The 16610-nt window shown below is 39.9% G+C and overlaps 2 protein-coding genes across 6 annotated transcripts in view; one reads left to right on the top strand and one right to left on the bottom strand.

Annotated features, from left to right (window-relative positions):
- LOC149942720 (intermembrane lipid transfer protein VPS13A-like) overlaps positions 1–13434 on the top strand; it is a 49949-nt gene extending 36515 nt beyond the window's left edge. For 3 of the 5 annotated variants that reach the window (XM_090179786.1, XM_090179787.1, XM_090179783.1), the window contains exons 51-63: positions 726–834; positions 895–1043; positions 1717–2088; positions 2153–2304; positions 4352–4535; positions 5021–5080; positions 5147–5479; positions 6470–6631; positions 7862–8109; positions 8453–8519; positions 9191–9339; positions 9409–9535; positions 11573–13434. In XM_090179786.1, coding sequence (XP_090035912.1) covers positions 726–834; positions 895–1043; positions 1717–2088; positions 2153–2304; positions 4352–4535; positions 5021–5080; positions 5147–5479; positions 6470–6631; positions 7862–8109; positions 8453–8519; positions 9191–9339; positions 9409–9535; positions 11573–11713 — 2253 coding nt within the window. In that variant the 3' untranslated portion in view covers positions 11714–13434. The remainder of the gene's footprint in view (positions 1–725; positions 835–894; positions 1044–1716; positions 2089–2152; positions 2305–4351; positions 4536–5020; positions 5081–5146; positions 5480–6469; positions 6632–7861; positions 8110–8452; positions 8520–9190; positions 9340–9408; positions 9536–11572) is intronic. The other 2 variants (XM_090179785.1, XM_090179788.1) reach the window with 1 other exon arrangement.
- LOC149942719 (gem-associated protein 6-like) lies at positions 12886–16292 on the bottom strand. The gene is made up of 2 exons (XM_090179799.1): positions 15991–16292; positions 12886–14448 (listed from the first exon to the last, which is right to left on the bottom strand). Exons 1-2 carry the CDS (start codon positions 16179–16181, stop codon positions 14058–14060), a joined length of 582 nt encoding a protein of 193 aa, XP_090035925.1. The 5' UTR covers positions 16182–16292; the 3' UTR covers positions 12886–14057.
- Positions 16293–16610: the final 318 nt, after the last annotated feature.

The raw sequence follows: 16610 nt of genomic DNA, 5'->3' as shown, positions 1-16610 counted from the left end.
ACAGGAGAAATATGTATACACTTGGAATTCCTAAGGATCCAATTAAACCACGTCGAATGTATGACGTAATGACTTTTTAAGATTCATTGTCTGGCTCCCGTCCCTCAAAATACGCCCGGCGGAAAGAAAATGAAGCACGTTAACGGAAATAGTTAATGTAGGGAACTGTTGGCTCGCGTGGCATGAAGAGCTTGCCACCACCCTCCTACACATTGTAACCCGGCCACCTGAATTAATGGCTTTAAAAGTCGCTTGATGACTTGGGCCTATAGGGTTATGCCTTGGGTATTATCCTAGCTGATTATAATCCTAGAACAGACAGCGACGAAGCGAAGCGCAAATCCCTCTATACCATCTCTTTATTGTATTGTACCATCTCTGTTGGGTATTATTATTAATAGATTTATTAGAAAATTAATTTAAAAAACACCGATTAGTTCTACTGACGATCTCGGAGAATTTATCATGTTCTTCGCGAAACTGCTCTCCTGTGAAATAACGTATTTAGATACTTAAAAAAGAGCAAAGTAGGTAAGTGAATTCGAGACAAGGCTTAATGTCGACTAGGAGCCGAGTCTAGATTAGCACGTCGCGAGCAAAATCTCCGCTGTAAACGATTTCCTTAGACATTCCAAGTGTATAAGTATAATGTTTCCTGGTGAAACCCAGCCCCTATTGTTTCATAAAAACTAGACAACTTAATATAAACCTGTGGTCGTTTCTAGGACGGTTGGGGTCAAGAAAAACTGTCGTTTCATTCGGTGAGGCAGCAGATGCTATTGGCCACATCGATGAAAAACAGGACGTCAGTTGGAGAAAGTAGTTCTGACGATGGTAAGGTTATTTACCTTTTTTTGGGGTCAGTTAATATTGAGGTTTATTCGTATTTGCCAGACGACAGTGAGTTGGAAGATGGAGGACAGCTTCTTCCCCGAAAAACTAGGAAAGATAAGGTGGTGGTTTATTGGGTATCCTACTGGGACGGTTTGCAGAGGGTTTTACTGTTCAGCCAAGACGAGAGGACTGCCAAACAAGTTAGACAGGTACTGATACCATTTAAACACACTCTTTTTTTAGAAGTTAAAGCGAAACCTTGCGAATGTTTAGTAATCACGTCCGACACTAGATGGGGTAGGAACTCCCTCAGCTTCGCGTTGTAGTGACTTGTAAGGATGAATTAAATTCTGTCTAACCAGAAGCTAGTACTGTTCAAAAAGCCTCAAAATTTTAATAATTCATGCCACCGTTGTAAATAAAGTAAACTAAAATATTTAGAACTTTTAAAACCGTTATAGGTATTATTAAATCATTTTTGGGGCGATAATATGCATCGAAAAAGATGGCTTAATTGAGGCATTTACTTAGAATGTTTAATATCAACATCGTAAAGAAATTAAATAAAATTGTGTTCATAGTGTTATGGGCAATATTAAAATATAATTTTTCAGGCGATATAGGCATCGGTAAAAATGGAAAAAGTGTACAGTCCCGGACAAAAGTTTCTGGACACTTTGTTTTTCAAATATTTTTAAGACTGCTTATAGTAGAAAGTCGAATCATACCTTTTTGGAAAGTTTAAAAAACGGAGAATAATTTGGATATTTTCGTTTTTTAAAATGTGAAGAAATATTTGACCAAGGCTTAAAAAACTAAAACATCGCCTTTTCAACCAATCAAAAAAGATTTGAATGCAAAGCCTATAATGTATGTTCTTAGTCCATAGGCGAAGAAAGCGCGTCTATGGAGCTGTTCTTGTCCGTGAATGGCTTGGGCGTTTCCCTGATGAACGGAGCCCAAAGAGAGGTGGCGTTTTTGGGAGCTCAGTCGGCGCCCGCCTTGTGGGAAGTGGAAGTCAACCACAACTGGAAACTCTTGAGTTTGGAGCTCTCCACTTGGCTAGAAGATAAGTTTCAACACGGACAAACATTCGCCGACCTGAAGGAGTGCATCCAAGTGGACATCGCGAAAATGAAACTATTGAAACCTTTCTTCGCCTCCCTGAGGAGAACCTTCAGCCCGGCTATTTGGTGCCAGTACCGAATGTCGCTTCATCATCAGTTGTTTCATTTTAAAGTCCATCGCTTTCAGGTTGGTTCCCAATCTCTAACTGTCGAGTGAACCACTCTTACCGGCCGTTTGAACTGTTGCCTAGATTGACAATCAATTGCCCGACGCCACTTTCCCCACGGTCCTGTACCCCATGCCTCTCCCGCAATCAGTCATACGCCGTTTCAGCCAAAAACCTTTCCTGGAAGTCGAGCTTCTAACGTATCATAACGACAAGCTGAAAACCTACAGCGTCAAGTAAGAACATTTTCTTACGCCGCTTTCGCAATAGGCCTTAGAAGCGATTTGAATCGATTACGCCTTCTAATACACCAAAGATAATATAAACATTCAAAGTCCATAGCATTCACCCACTTCCTGCTGGAACTCCGAAAACATTTGCTCCTTAGTTACAGTGGTAACCAACTATTCGCCACCGAAACGAGTCTAGGGCTGCGTTCAGTAACTCTCAACGAAGTATCTGAAAAATTATTTTTGTTGAGACCGTTGCTAACGTCACGTAGGATCTTGCTGAACGCTTTTTACGCTTGTTGTAAATTTTGCGGCGTCTGCAGCAAGAATTACTCCGTGCTGCGACGTCACGTGACCGTTGAAAAACCTGCTCTTACAGCCGATGACTTCGTTGCTGAACGGATGGGCAACGTGACGTCAAACCGGAAATCAAACAACCCGTTCAGTAAAAAACCGCTGATCGTTGACCTCAGCGCTGAGCTTTTTTAGAGTTACTGAAAGAAGCCTATAGGTGGCGTAACGGCGCTAGCTTCTCCGAGGTTGCGCCTACGATCTAGCGTCTGCTACAGTCAAATTAAAAAGTCTTAAGAACGTTTTTCTCTTAAATAAACTTATGAAAATATAAGCAAACGATGCAAAAATTATCATTATATATAAAGTCAAATTTAGGAATAACGATGAAGAAAAGCGAATGGCGCCTGCTTTAGCCGCTACCTATCTAGGTTTCAATGGCGAACCAGGGCGTAGCGATAGTTTTTGGTAGCGAATAGCAAACGACGGAGGTCACGTACCCGACGTGCGTAATAGCTTCGTTACAAAACCGTCAATTACGCTAAGAAGTATTAACAGGACCTGGACTGCAAACTACTCTTTATATGATTCGTGTTGCTCAGGCATAAAGCGGTACCAGAAATAAGGGCTGGGTTTCTTAAAAGCGAGTGTCGAAGCAAAAAATTGTGTTAAGCGTAATAATGTATTCCCGCCGTTATGCGCTAGGGAAACAAAGAATTAGGCCTTACGAAGATTTTTGCGTCGTGGCGTTTTTGCCCTTTTCAAAAATAAAAACTAGGCTAGACGAAAAAAAAATCGAACCTAGTTGACTTGGGCTGTAGTTGGCTTCTTTGATTAGTCAGGACAATTGAAAATATGGTGTCTAATGAACAGATCCCGACTTGACTATGAAGATAAACTTTAAAAGTTTAAAGGGGCTCCAAAGTTCGGTGGCAAAAAAAAAGAGAATTTAGCATGCTTTTCCTTACCCCCAACCCCTCACTCGGCCCATGCTCGGCCTTACCAGAGGCGGGCATAGCTAACCGTAAATTTCGCACTTTACTAACTTTACACACATTTTGCCACCGAACTTTGAAGCCCCTTTAATAGGCGATATTATAAATAGGTGATTATGAAAAAGAATTGCGTGCAGCGGCTCACGGGAGTTGGTTATTTTTTGACAAAGCGTCGGCTGCTTAAATTCGTCTGCACCTACCGAGTTCTCGACCAAGTATTGATAAAGAAACAAGCCCAATTTTATTATTTTAGTTGACATTTTAAAGGCTGTAAAATAAATGACCACACTTATAATTAGGATTTAAATCTGAATTAAACCTGAAAATGAATTAAAATCAATTTGGATAGAATTTTAAAATATTTCATTTAATAAATCAATTACCTTAATTTAACGACTTTGCAAACTTCTCTCAAAACGAAAAACGAAAAATCCTTTCGATTGAACAATGAAATTATAGAAATCTCGCTAACCCTTGCCCAACTAGCCAGACGAATTTACAAAAAGGGTCAATTTTGATACTTTCAACTTGGTAGTACTTAACCAAATCACGTGACCACCGATATTTTTCATAATCACCTATTAAGATAACGAAATAGTACAGTTAAAGCCTACGGATGAATTCATAGGCTCTTTGGTGGGAAAGCTAATGGAAGCATAGTGGAAGGTGGCCTTTCCCATCAAAACAAGAAGGCCACGTTAATTTATTATATCGCCTATTGAAACTTTAGTTCGGACATTTTTGGTTATTGAGTTTTTCAATCGCAGACATTGCAACCTTCTGGCTCAAGAGATGTCCCTGAAATTGGACAAGGGATTTCTACTTTCCGTCTTCGACATCTTCTCCACTCTTCCTATTTCTATCGAAGAAGAAGCCGAAGTCGAAAAGTTCAAAATCAAAGAAGACCTGAACAACATTCGCTCTACTCTTCAAGAACTTTGCCAGAGCTTGGTCAGTATTGTCAGGATCGTTTTATGGAGAGGTCATCGCACTCCCCCATCTCTGGCATATAACCAAAAGCAATCCGTTTGTCATAAGAGGGGAAAATATCATTGTGTCTCGTCGCGCCATCCAACCACCGCTAGTGGAACTAATATGATTATTAGGGCGAAAATTATAGTATTATTATTTATTATGAATAAAGGCTGCACACTACGACGCACCATCTATTAAATGTTAATATTTTATATTATATAATTTAAATATTAGCATAATTAGGATGGCAATAATTAAGAAAACAATATAATTATATTGGTACTATAAAATAAATAAATAGTTTGGGGTACCAGTATAGATAGCGGAAAACAGTGATATTTTTGCCCAGCCTGTAGCTGACGAACGAGTTACACGAAAACACTGTAGCGCGTCAACCTCTCTTATAAAAAATCCTGGTTAAAAGCTGGAATTCAGTGCTATAAATCGTGTTTTTTTTTCAGCAGACGCCAAGCCGGACGCAGCGCACCGTTTTCGAATACTTTCATTTATCTCCTGTTAAAGTAATTGTCCTTGTACTTGCCAATCAGCTGAAAATCTCGGTAATTATTTTAAATTGAATTCCGCAGCTTCATCTTAGCTTTAGTCCCCGAGGAACGGTTTACCGGGCCCTTCCTCACTCCGGCAACTTTCAGCAAGATCTCTGGGACTTTTTCCTGTCTTCCATCGGCGCCACTCTGACTGAGGTTCAAGACGTCGAGATGAAACTGGCCTATTTCGAGCGGCGCGGCGTCGTCGTTACCAAACAGCGTCTGTACGACGAAGTTTACGCTCACTATCATAATCAAATCGTTCAGCAAGCTTACGTTCTTATCCTGGGCTTGGATGTCTTGGGCAATCCGTACGGCCTGGTCAAAGACTTTACCAAAGGACTTGGCGATTTCTTTTACGAACCTTTCATGGTAATTGATCAACTTCGTCACTCGTTCGAGATCACCGCGTTCTAATAGACTTCATTTCGCGCCAAAATGTGGCCGCCGCCATTTTGAACAAACCATAACCGGCAACGCCACTGTCACGCTTGTTAATCAGTAGGCAGTATCTTTTATGCGCACCTCGTTACAGCTAGAAAAATAATATTTTCTTCGGATTGGTGTTTTCTAAGATGCCAACCAGAAGTCAATCGTTATTTCATTGTATACAATGGTTGGTTTAAAAATTTCACCCACCCGTATCTACGTACAGTGGCGTAACTAAGATCGCCGTCAGAGGTTCGATCCCAGCTTGTGGCACTGGATGCAAAACTTGGAACTACTCCTTCCGCGTTGAGTTTGCAAGTTCCCTCCCCACCGGTTAAAAGGGTTTTCCCTCGAGTTCTTCGGTTTCCCTATCCATAAAAAAATGTAGAGGTTAACGGTAATAGTGAGTGTAGGGAGCTGTTGGCTCGCGTGGCATGAAGGGCTTTCCACCACCCTCCTACGCATTGAAACAAAGCCATATGAATTAAAGGCAATAAAAGTCACTAGATGACTTGAGCTTAAGGTGGTGCCTAGCTGATTATTATTATTTAACCTGTAGGGCCCAAGCTGGCCCATTTAACTTTGAAAAAGGAAATAAAGTAATAGCCTAGACCTCTTCAAATCCTGGCACCGTTACTGGGTTTTAGCCGGTATCTGACCCACATATCTATAGGAATTGTGGGACCCTCCTGCAGCCGGCCTTATCCGCATTGTGGGGCTCTATTTACGCCACTGTCTCTATATTTGAAATTTGGTCCTTTATACTCAAAAGTTTGTATGAGGACTGTTAGAATGTAATTTTCTCAAAACACCACCTGTAATAACTACCAGGTGATGGTACATGCAGGACGTGGTCAGTTGAAATGGTGGCGATGGCGGCGGACCACGTTTGGACGCGAAACCAAGTCTATAGCTAGTGTAATGATTGGTTAGGGAAGCGCAGCTGGGACCGATGAATTGGCGATGGGTCTGGCCCGAGGAGCGCAGTCCTTCATGGGACACATCATCGGCGGGACGGCTGGATCCATTTCTCTTATTTCCGATTCGCTGGCCAAATCCCTGTCTGTCTTGAGTTTTGACGAAGATTTTAAAAGGGTACGTCACGTATTTTTTTTACTTTAAAGGGAGTATAAAGTAGGACGCTCGAAGGTGGATCTACGAATTTCACCTTTTTGACGCTAGAAGCGCTCTGCCGTGCAAAGCACAAAAGCATTAACGACCAAATTTTCTATTTACATATTTTGGTTTTATTTCTCCTTATTTTATACGTTAATTTCAATTTTGAACTAATTTTCAAATTTAAAATTTTTGTTCTTAGAGAAATGACTTGTTGCAAAGCGCATTATTTTAGGTTTTTGCATTATTTTCAAACCAAAAACGCATTAATGTGTTTATTTTCTTTAAAAGGCAAATCAAAACGCATTTTTTTCGCGTTTTAAGACGTGGTTTTAATGATATTTCTGAAATATCGTTTGGCCTGTAAATTGCTAAGTACCAGAATATAATTTGAGTTGAAAAATTTAAGTCTTCTATATAAAGAAGTAAGTTGGGGTATCTTAAGGCAAAGAAAGTTTGAATTTCGCGGGTTTTCTCCATATTTTGGTTTTGGTCGTTAATGCTTTTGTGCTTTGCACGGCAGCGCTGTTGTTTGACTTTTAAGGTGTAAGGTCTGTATGAACCTTTAATCACACCGCCATACGCCTAGTGGAAGAATATTTTACCAAGAATGCGTTTATACCCCGCACGAAGGACTTACCACGCGGTAGACGTCACTTTAAGGGAACCAATGAGATACCAGGCTGATTTGATTTTTTAGTGGGGAAGGGTTTACTGTTAGAGCGTCATTCCTATCGTAGTACAACGGAATGTAGATTTGGCTGCCTGTGAAATGGGAATTTAAAACTAAGTCATAGGGTACGTTCAGTAACAGTCAACGGGAAAAACCCGATGGATTTATATTTTCCACCGATGAGCTTTTTCGTCATAATGACGTCGTAAGTTACTGAACGCTTTTATTCAGTCATCGGTGTTTTTTAAAATGCCGTAGCTTTTATAGTAGTTTTACGTCAGTAATGACGTCAGTCATCGGAAAAACCGACCCTTCGAGCCGATGACTTCGGTGAGTAACCGATGACTATCGTGACGTCAAAACCGGAAACGCGACAAAGCGTACAGTAGGAAACCGATGTCAGCGATTACTAATCGGTGAGTCCGATGAGCGCTGCTGAACGTACCCATAGACTCTCAAAATCCCTTACTTTTAGAAACCCTTCATACTCCCTTTAATCTCCACGCCTACGACGAAGCTAACGTGTGCTTTTTTAGAAACGGCAACGTCACATGCAACAACAACCCTCTTCGCTGCCCGATTCCCTGTCTCTGGCCGCTAAGAGCTTTGCTCAAGGGGTTATCCTCGGTTTGACCGGAGTAGTGGTCAAGCCGGTGGCCGGAGCTCAGTACGACGGCCTGGAGGGCTTCTTCAAAGGAATTGGTAAAGGAATATTGGGACTGCTGACCAAACCAGCGGGTGGTGTCTTCGACATGGTCACGATGGCATTCGATGGTATCAGAAGGTACGTCTCGTCCATTATGTTTTCCTTTACCATAACGCCATAAGTTTATAATTACAGTTCTCGTAAGTGTTCCTTACCTTCCACGTATTAAATGTTTGCTGAGTTTATACTACACTACAATTTTTTTCATTTCTACATTATGGAACACAGTTTTCTTTTCTTACGAAAAGTTTTTAACTCGCGGATTTTTCTCGGTAGAGATGCTTATCGTTTAGGGTATGACGTAAATTTGTAAGTTACTCCGCACTTAGATATCCGTCTCGACTATGTGACACACTTATGGAATTGATTATAGACTTATGCAATGGAATTCGATAATAATAGTATAAAAACATGAAATTAGGGCTGCCGAAATGGGCGAACACGTCATCGTCAGTATGAGGCTTCCTAGGTTCATAAACCCTACAAAGGTGAGTTCCGTCATAGACAGTATTTATCGCTAAAGGGACGAGAAAACGTTCGTAATATGAGACCCCACCACAGTAGCTTTGCGGTCCAGCTTCCAGAGTTCGTAACCGTGAAATGGAATATAGAAATGTGGGGTGGCGGAGTGGTTAGCACTTTCGCCTCGCAGCAAGAGGAGCCGGGTTCGATCCCAGCTTGTGGCACTGGGTGAAAACTCGGAACAACTCCTTCCGCGTTGAGTTTGCAAGTTCTCTCCCCACTGGTGGTTTCCCCTTCCATAAAAACTTGTTGAGGTTAACGGTAATAGTTAATGTAGGGAGCAGTTGGCTCGCGTGGCTTGCAGGGCTTGCCACCACCCAGAACCCGGCCACCTGAATTAAAGGCTTTAAAAGTCGTTTGATGACTTAGGCCTAAGGTGGTGCCTTGGGTATTAGCCTAGCTGATTATAATCAGCCTGGGTCCCTCTACCTTATATAACGAAATATATCAAATGTCCCTTCATCCGAGTATAAATTACGCGCCATCTACTAAATACGGTCTCTCAAGGTCATTCGAAGCACTCGGAGCTCCACCACCCCCCGACTATGAAGATAGGCGATTTATCGAACCCTTATAGCGATATGTACTGTCTATGGTTACGTGGTCTGTCGCCTGACTCATACGCCACTGTTCTTAGGGTTTGAGACCTTACTCTCAATATCAAGCAACCGGAAATCGCTTGCTGTGGGTCTTGAGTAAAGGTCATTACGCCGAGTCGGAAATTTACTTCGCGCACGCTTCGTTGAGGAAGGACGAGAATTCTGACATAATGCTCATCACGAACAAGTCAGAAAATCCTACTATCACCTACTAAAATTAGGGGGAAACGTTGTTAAAATAGTAGATATTTTCCAGGCACTTGTTTTTGTTGGAAAAATGCCGTTTGTGGGCGGATTGGGACGTTCAATGGGTGGTTCGCGTCGATGACATCATGTCGATACCCAAAATATGCGGACAACGCGTCATTATTCAAGTTAGAGAGGTACGTAGCTTAATTTAAGACTTATCAGAAATATATAATATATCTCTTAAGGGGAATGTAACCTCAGGTATTTGGTGTGGAACACCAACGTTTGCATCTCTGGCCGCTTTGCCTTTAGCTTTAAAAATGTTTGGCGCCACTTCACATTGAAATTTGAAAAAATTTAAGGGGTCTTTGCGGGTTATATTCCCTTTAAAAGAAAAGTATCCATATTTGCTTATGTACAGCGATGATCAAAAGTTTCTGGCCGTTTTCTCTTGGCAGCCATTTTGTTTAAATTTTTTGGAAAGAATACCTTCACGAAAATAATATGCAGTGAAAAATAATGCGCTAGCACCATTATGAAATTTTCTTCAATAACTTTTAAAGTTCGAATCTGATTGGCATAATGGAACTAGATTTGGTTTCTGAGTGTGATCACGCGTCGAACAAGCGTAGGCACGATATAATTTATTCATTTTTTCATAATGTCATTTTGGAGTGCTTTTTTTTTCGGGCTTTGATCACGCCCAAATTAATTTTTACTGCATATTAAATTCGTGGCGGTATTCGTTCCAAAAAGCCCCAGTCGGTTCTCGACATAAAATAGAAACAAAATAGCTGCCTCAGCGGATTGGGTAGCCTGCTGTGGGGCGGCGAGCCTCCATATGCGGGCACGGCGGACCCATCTCCTGCCCTTTTGGACTCCCACCGGGATCTCCAGTGCCAGCTGTGCCGGGTTATGCGGGCTGCTGTGTGCTCGTCGTTCCCCTTTAGGAGCTCTCTCCAGAGGGTTTGGCTCCTTACCTTCATAGGTAGGGTGTCGACTGGAGTTGCTATAGCACCCATTCTAAATAAAAAAAATAAAAAAAAAAGTGGGGATTGGTCCACCCATTGCTGCACCTTCTGCTGGGTTGAGTGGCTTGCGTCAAAGGTGAGACCATCAGTAGTAGGGTTCTGCTACCCATGCTGGATTTGTCACCTGTCCGAGCTAGGGGGACGCTGGCGTAGGGCACTATGATGATAGGCCTCCGGTGGTATGGTCTCTGTTACTAGGTACACCGGGCTATAAATTCTGACACACTGTCCCAATTCAATGGAGAAAACAACCAGAAACGTTTGATCGGGATTTTTAGTAATACATTTCGAACGACAAAATAGTGTAATGCGATTTACATCAAATCCTGACTTAAGATAAACTATTACGGATAAATTATTATTAATAAATTAGTAGATATTCCAAGATAGTATAATTTTAAAATTTTATGTTGTCAGGCGGAGTAATACACGCTGTAAATTTTGGGCCGTGATGCGATGTACGCTTCCGCGATTTGCCGGGAAAATAGCTCCCAGGTATAATCTTGGACAAGTAAAATAATTGACGCGAAAGCCTCATTCTACAAATTACATCAACCGCCAAGCGCTCCTACCGAGAGAATCGCTAAACCTGGAAGGACGTATACGTCCTTCCAAGCTAAACGTTTCCACTAGTGTTGTTAATTTTCCGAAAAAATAAAATGCGGAAAAATTTGTAGAAAATTTTCCGTAAATCGGTAAAATAAAAAATTGAAACACAAATTAAATTTTAAGGGTTTTTAATGTTTTTAACTTTTTATCGATATAAAATGTCTAATATCAGTAAACATACTACAAAACATTAATAGTGTTACATTGTTAATCAGTTTAAACTAGTCTAAAGGTTTAGTTTTACTTTTACATTCGAAAAAATGAGGCGAAAATGCCGCTTTATTTAAACTTGCAAAGAATTAATCATGGAATGAAAACGTTTTTTATTTTTTTCGGAAAAATACGGAAAATTTTCCGACTTACAACACCAGTTTCCACCCGAATAAATCACTTTCGTAAAAACGTTAGGATAACCAACTAAAGATATTAGGCATCGGTTATTATATATTTAATATTTGGGTGGAAATTTTTCCAATATCGGGTCCAAAGATTCTTATTTACACTTTGGATGGATACTTGAAAAATGTTATATATTTCTGTACTTGTATATAAGTAAATTTTTGGGTGCTAAAGGGAGAAATTGAACTTTAGGACGATTCATTGATGAGCTTGGCAGGAAACGAGCGCTACATCGTGAGCGACGACCCCGCGGTGCTGGAATGGCTGAAGGACCAAATCGAGAAGGCTCTGATGGTGGCGATGGAGGACAAACCATGCGCCCAAACCGTGTGATGGCAGCAACGGCCCAAGTCACGCCATTTTTTATCATAATTTCCATTGAAACGGTAGCAAATATTCCTAAATCATTTCAAAAGAAAAACTTCAACCTAGTAGAGTAGTACCGAGAACCTCGTTAGCTTACCGAGAACGTACGAGTCGATCCATTAACAGAAGTAAAAAGGTACTACTTAGGCCTGACTGAAAAATGGAACGCCATCTAACTGGCACTCGTTTTAATATTTTTCTTGACACTGTAATTTAAATTCTAGTCACTATTAAGTTTATCTTGCTATTTAGCATTAATTAAGTAAATATATATTAAATCGTTAAATTTAGCTTTTATTAAGATGAAAATCGAGCCAGGAGGACGCCCTCACAAAACGTATGCATGTATGAAATTGTAGTTTTTTAATTTATTAGTTAATTTGCACCCCCCCCCCCTCCCGAATGAAATCCTAGCTACGCCACTGAAACCGAACTCATACGTAAGTAATTAAGAATTACGATCTGAACGAAATGGTGCTATAAAATGAAGAAGAAAGAACGATTTACGTTTGAGAAAGGAGCTTAGGTCTAAAAAGATACTCTTACGTTCTCAGTACCTAAATACGTTCTTGGTAGTACGGAACAAAATTCATTATAGTACGACACCTTTGAGATAAAAAAAAACTCTTCCACTTCCCAACTAACTTAAAATAAAAAAAATTATTCTGGGAAAAGAATTACAAGCGTACGCGAAGTAATAAAAATTGAAAAATGTAAAAAGCGGAAAACGAAATATATTTATTAACAAAAAAAATGGACTGCCCCAAGCTTCGGAAAAAAACTAGGCTATGGATTATATATCGCGTAGGAAATTTAAAAGTAAAAAAAAAGATATTAACGAAATTAAGCTATTTGAGTGCTAAAATTTACCCCGACCAAAATAATATTGGATGTTACTCTTAAAATCTTAGCGTAATACGTAGAAGCAAGCCCTAAAACATTCACCGTGTACCAGGTTTTATACAAATCTGATTGTTGTGTTTGAAGTGATAACTTTATTAGATGTTATTCAAAAAAACACCCACGATCACGTTTCCCAATTATAACACACACTAACACGTTTTTATTTTAGTTCCAAAAGAGTGAGACAATACGCTATACATTATTTTTCGAGGGTAACAAAAATACCAAAAAAAGTATGTGATATTACTGAAGCACTTAAATGTGAATAAATAGGCCTAATAATTAGCTGGAATGGTGCGTTTAAGTAAAAACAAAGAAAAAAAACTTTATAAGAAATGTTGGATAAAGCTATTTCAGTTTATTTGCCTATTTTATTTACAACTATTAAGAACTGTATAAAAAAATGGGTGCCAAGGTTATTTTTGCATTGAACTTATTTCGTCGGCCAACCCCTCACGCAGAGACTGTAAGTAACGTAGATTCCTCCCTGGTTTTTTTTAGAGAAAACTAACGGTGTCGGCAACGCGCCTTAGACACCAATTGTTGAACCAACTTAAAGCATTCCACATACATAATCGCTATTATGCAAATTTTGGGTCAGAAAATTATTTTTTCCACCCCTCGACTTGTTAAAATAAGAGTATTGTTCCTATATAGCCCTCTTTACGGATTGTTTATTTATTAACCCCCAAAAACTATTTGTTAAATTTAACCCCCATTAAAAAAAACTTATATGACTGACTCATTGTGTAAATGTATACACGCAATAAATGTTTTTCTTTTAAAGGTCTATAAGGTTTTTATTGTGACGTGGAGAAAAAAATAAGGAGTCGTGATTTAAATCGGCACTCTGATGCCAACGTTGAAATGAGGGCTGACAAAAAGGGAGTAAGCACCATTGAATTGGGAATAGTACCGCTAGAATTACAGTTTCAATCTGCCTTCCGCGAAACAAATTTTTAAAAATTGAAAACTCTATCATTTGTCGGTGGCGCCATCCGCTGTTAGCGGTGGGAACTATATCCTATAAAAATGACTTTTTTCGAATATTCCAACTCGAAAGTGATAGATGGCGCCACCGTATAATGATAGAGTTGACAGATGAGAGCGCCAACTCGAAATTTCAGAATTTGTTCGCCTTCGGAAGGCGCCTATGTAATTCTATAGCGGTACTATTCTCAATTCAATGGTCTTTTTAGCGCGTAAAACAGCGTAATAATGTCAAAAGCGAGTGCCAGCGGGATCAAGGTTTGTAAAAATACTGCAGCGGGAGAATCTATTGGTCTAACGCTCACCGGTGTCAACTCCCCCTTTTGTCAGCCTCCATTCAACAGCAGTCTCATTTGTGACGCGTTAAAAGGGTTTAGTAGCACGACTCCTTTTATCAAAGAATGTCAATGGTTTTAGATTAAGTAGCCAGTTGATCCCACTCTTCCACGTTGTCAGGAATGGCGGCAATGAGTCCTTGAATTTTCCCCAGAATGATTTCATTTTCACACAGGCACGATGCCGCGTCGTAGGGTGGAAGAATTTTCAAAGCTCCGGCCACAATCAAAGAGCTGTCTTCGGTTTCGCTCACCGGAAACCGATTTTTGAGCAGCCACAACTTAACGTTCTTTTTAATGAAATGGAGCTCCTCGGCGCTCTTTTGTATCGTTCGTTTGGATAAAGTGTTTTTGAGTAATTCTGCGTATTCAGTTCCTTTGACTTCTTCGATTATTTCCAGTCGTTGTATCGCGTGTCCAAGAATGATTTGTACTTTGGAAGGTTCATCGTTATCGATATTTACCAACACGACACTGTAAGAGGAAATAAAATGGGTTGATCACAAAAGTCAGTGGGTTAAACTGATTTTAACAACTTGTTTAGACTTAACGTTGTCTTGTATCCCACTACAATAAGCTTAAAGGGCCACAGAATAATTTGAAAAATTCGGCCCGAATTTCAGATAGCTCCTCTTCCGTAACTCGTGATAGCAGATAGGACCAAATTTTTTAAAGTTTTCTAGCCATATTTCGGAAACTGCAACGATTCTGTGGCCCTTTAAGACTTGCAGAGCCGGACTGGCTAGTAGATGGCCCCACCGGCTATGCAATCGTGTTCGCCCCATTTCCCATTAATGCCAAGTTTTTCCTCTTTGGCCCCCAATTTGAGTTGGCCCCCTCGCCGGATAACCACCCGGGCCTGAAGACTAGGAGAATAGAAGGTGTTTCTGGTGGGGAAAGATTCTGAACCCCACCTCGCGAAGAGGAATTTTATTTTGGTCAGACCTTGTCTAGTGCTGCCATCATTTAGAGGAATTTGAAACTATCAATGTCATTTTTATATTATTTATGTCTTTAAAATCGTACGTCTGACTAAAATTACTACTGCCCACAGGAGCCTTGCACTCCCCTGTCCCGGGCTTAGGTAGGTACAACCTGTGCTAGAGGTATCGTACTTCCCCTCCAGAACCACCTTCTCCAAGTTTAAGAGAAGACGACGTTATGACGTAAGGGAAGTAAGTCTTCACAAGATGGGAAGAACCAAATTTGTACCCACTGACTTTCGGAATCGTTATATTTCATGGACAACATTAGATAAATTAAAAACACTAGGGGGCCCCGGAACAAAACCATATGGCCCTTAGAGCTCAGCACGATTCTTTTACTTTGTACATTGTAGAGTTCAAAAATAGCTACGTTCAGAAAGCTAATGTTCATTATAGACAACTTTATGTTCCGATTCAATAATTCATTACAATGTTGCCAAAGTGGTCATTATCTTGACTTTTAAAAGCGTTGACCGCTACGTAGCTCTATGTATACTGTGAAGAATAATTGGTCTGATCACATTTTCGTGTTCGGATCTACGTGTTCTATTTATTGCATTCGAGCGCTCTGAGATAGCTCGAAACCACTCCGCCAATTTCGACAGATCAACGGAGCGAGATCGGCAATTTTTTCCCGTGTCCCTTTTCTGCTCGACAATAAAATCGCTTGAATCACGTTTCATTTCTGTGTCATTCGGCGTTAGATCAAGAGACGTATTCAGAGATAATTTCAAGGAGCAAATGGAAAATGCTAATATATAAATATAAATTCGTGTTGGCTAATGCAACCAAATAACACTTTTACGAATTATTATCTTGGAAAATATCTTTACTTTATTGGTTCTACACTAAATGCTCCGGATAAGCGAATAATTTTCGACTTTTGGCACTTATTTAAAATAATGGCCGTAGTGGCGCTCTGGATGTAACGAAAACAATGGTAAGCAGACGACAAAAGTTTAGAGAGCCTCGAAAAAACGCGAGGCTTAAGATAATAATTTCGTTTAATGATTTGAAATATAAAATTTACCTTTCTGAGACGGGATCTACGGTTTTCACATATCCTTGGAAGGTACCTCTATTTTTTACCTGTATTTTAACTTTCTGATTAACTAATTTCTCAAATTCTAACGGATTGTTTACGTAAACAAGTAGATTCCTAGCTTCTTCGTTACTTTCCATTAAAATATTACTACCCTCTCTATGCACTACGTTACTCATTTCCTTTTTTAATCAATTTAATGCATATTTTAGTAAAATATTTAGTTTTTCTAAATAATTTCTTCAGCTTACAAAGTGTAGTCCATGGTGACAAGTACTGAATCATAAATAAAGGTCTGAAGCCATATCCATTTGAAAATAGCAAACATACTATTGGTAGAAAAAGGTTAGTAGAAAGTAGAAATGCACGGTGAGAAAAAAACTACGAAGGAACCATTCCAAAGTGTGAAAAGTAGCTTAACGTTTGAGTTTCAAGGCTCAAGGTTTTATTTAGACCCATACATAAGTACACCCCTTTGAAACGGGGCAGCATCACCAAAAAATAATTTTGGAGCACGTGACAGATCCGAGACCTTTCAAAAGAATAAAAATACATAACGCTTGTAAAATAATACATTAAAAGAGAAATGTCAGAAACCATAAAAGGAA

This window comes from Leiobunum rupestre, chromosome 6 (genome assembly GCF_980474605.1).
Source record: "Leiobunum rupestre chromosome 6, qqLeiRupe1.1.hap1, whole genome shotgun sequence".
Taxonomy (NCBI): Eukaryota; Metazoa; Arthropoda; class Arachnida; order Opiliones; family Sclerosomatidae; genus Leiobunum; species Leiobunum rupestre.
Note: the sequence above shows the minus strand (reverse complement) of the source record. Positions and strands in the feature narration are given on the sequence as shown.

What these genes read in the sequence shown, in the direction of transcription:
- LOC149942719 (XM_090179799.1), bottom strand. Translation starts at nt 16,181, where the DNA reads ATGAGTAACGTAGTGCATAGAGAGGGTAGTAATATTTTAATGGAAAGT. An exon ending in GTAGATCCCGTCTCAGAAAG is followed by an intron (nt 14,449 to 15,990) that starts GTAAATTTTATA and finishes TTCCTCTTACAG; the next exon opens with TGTCGTGTTGGTAAATATCG.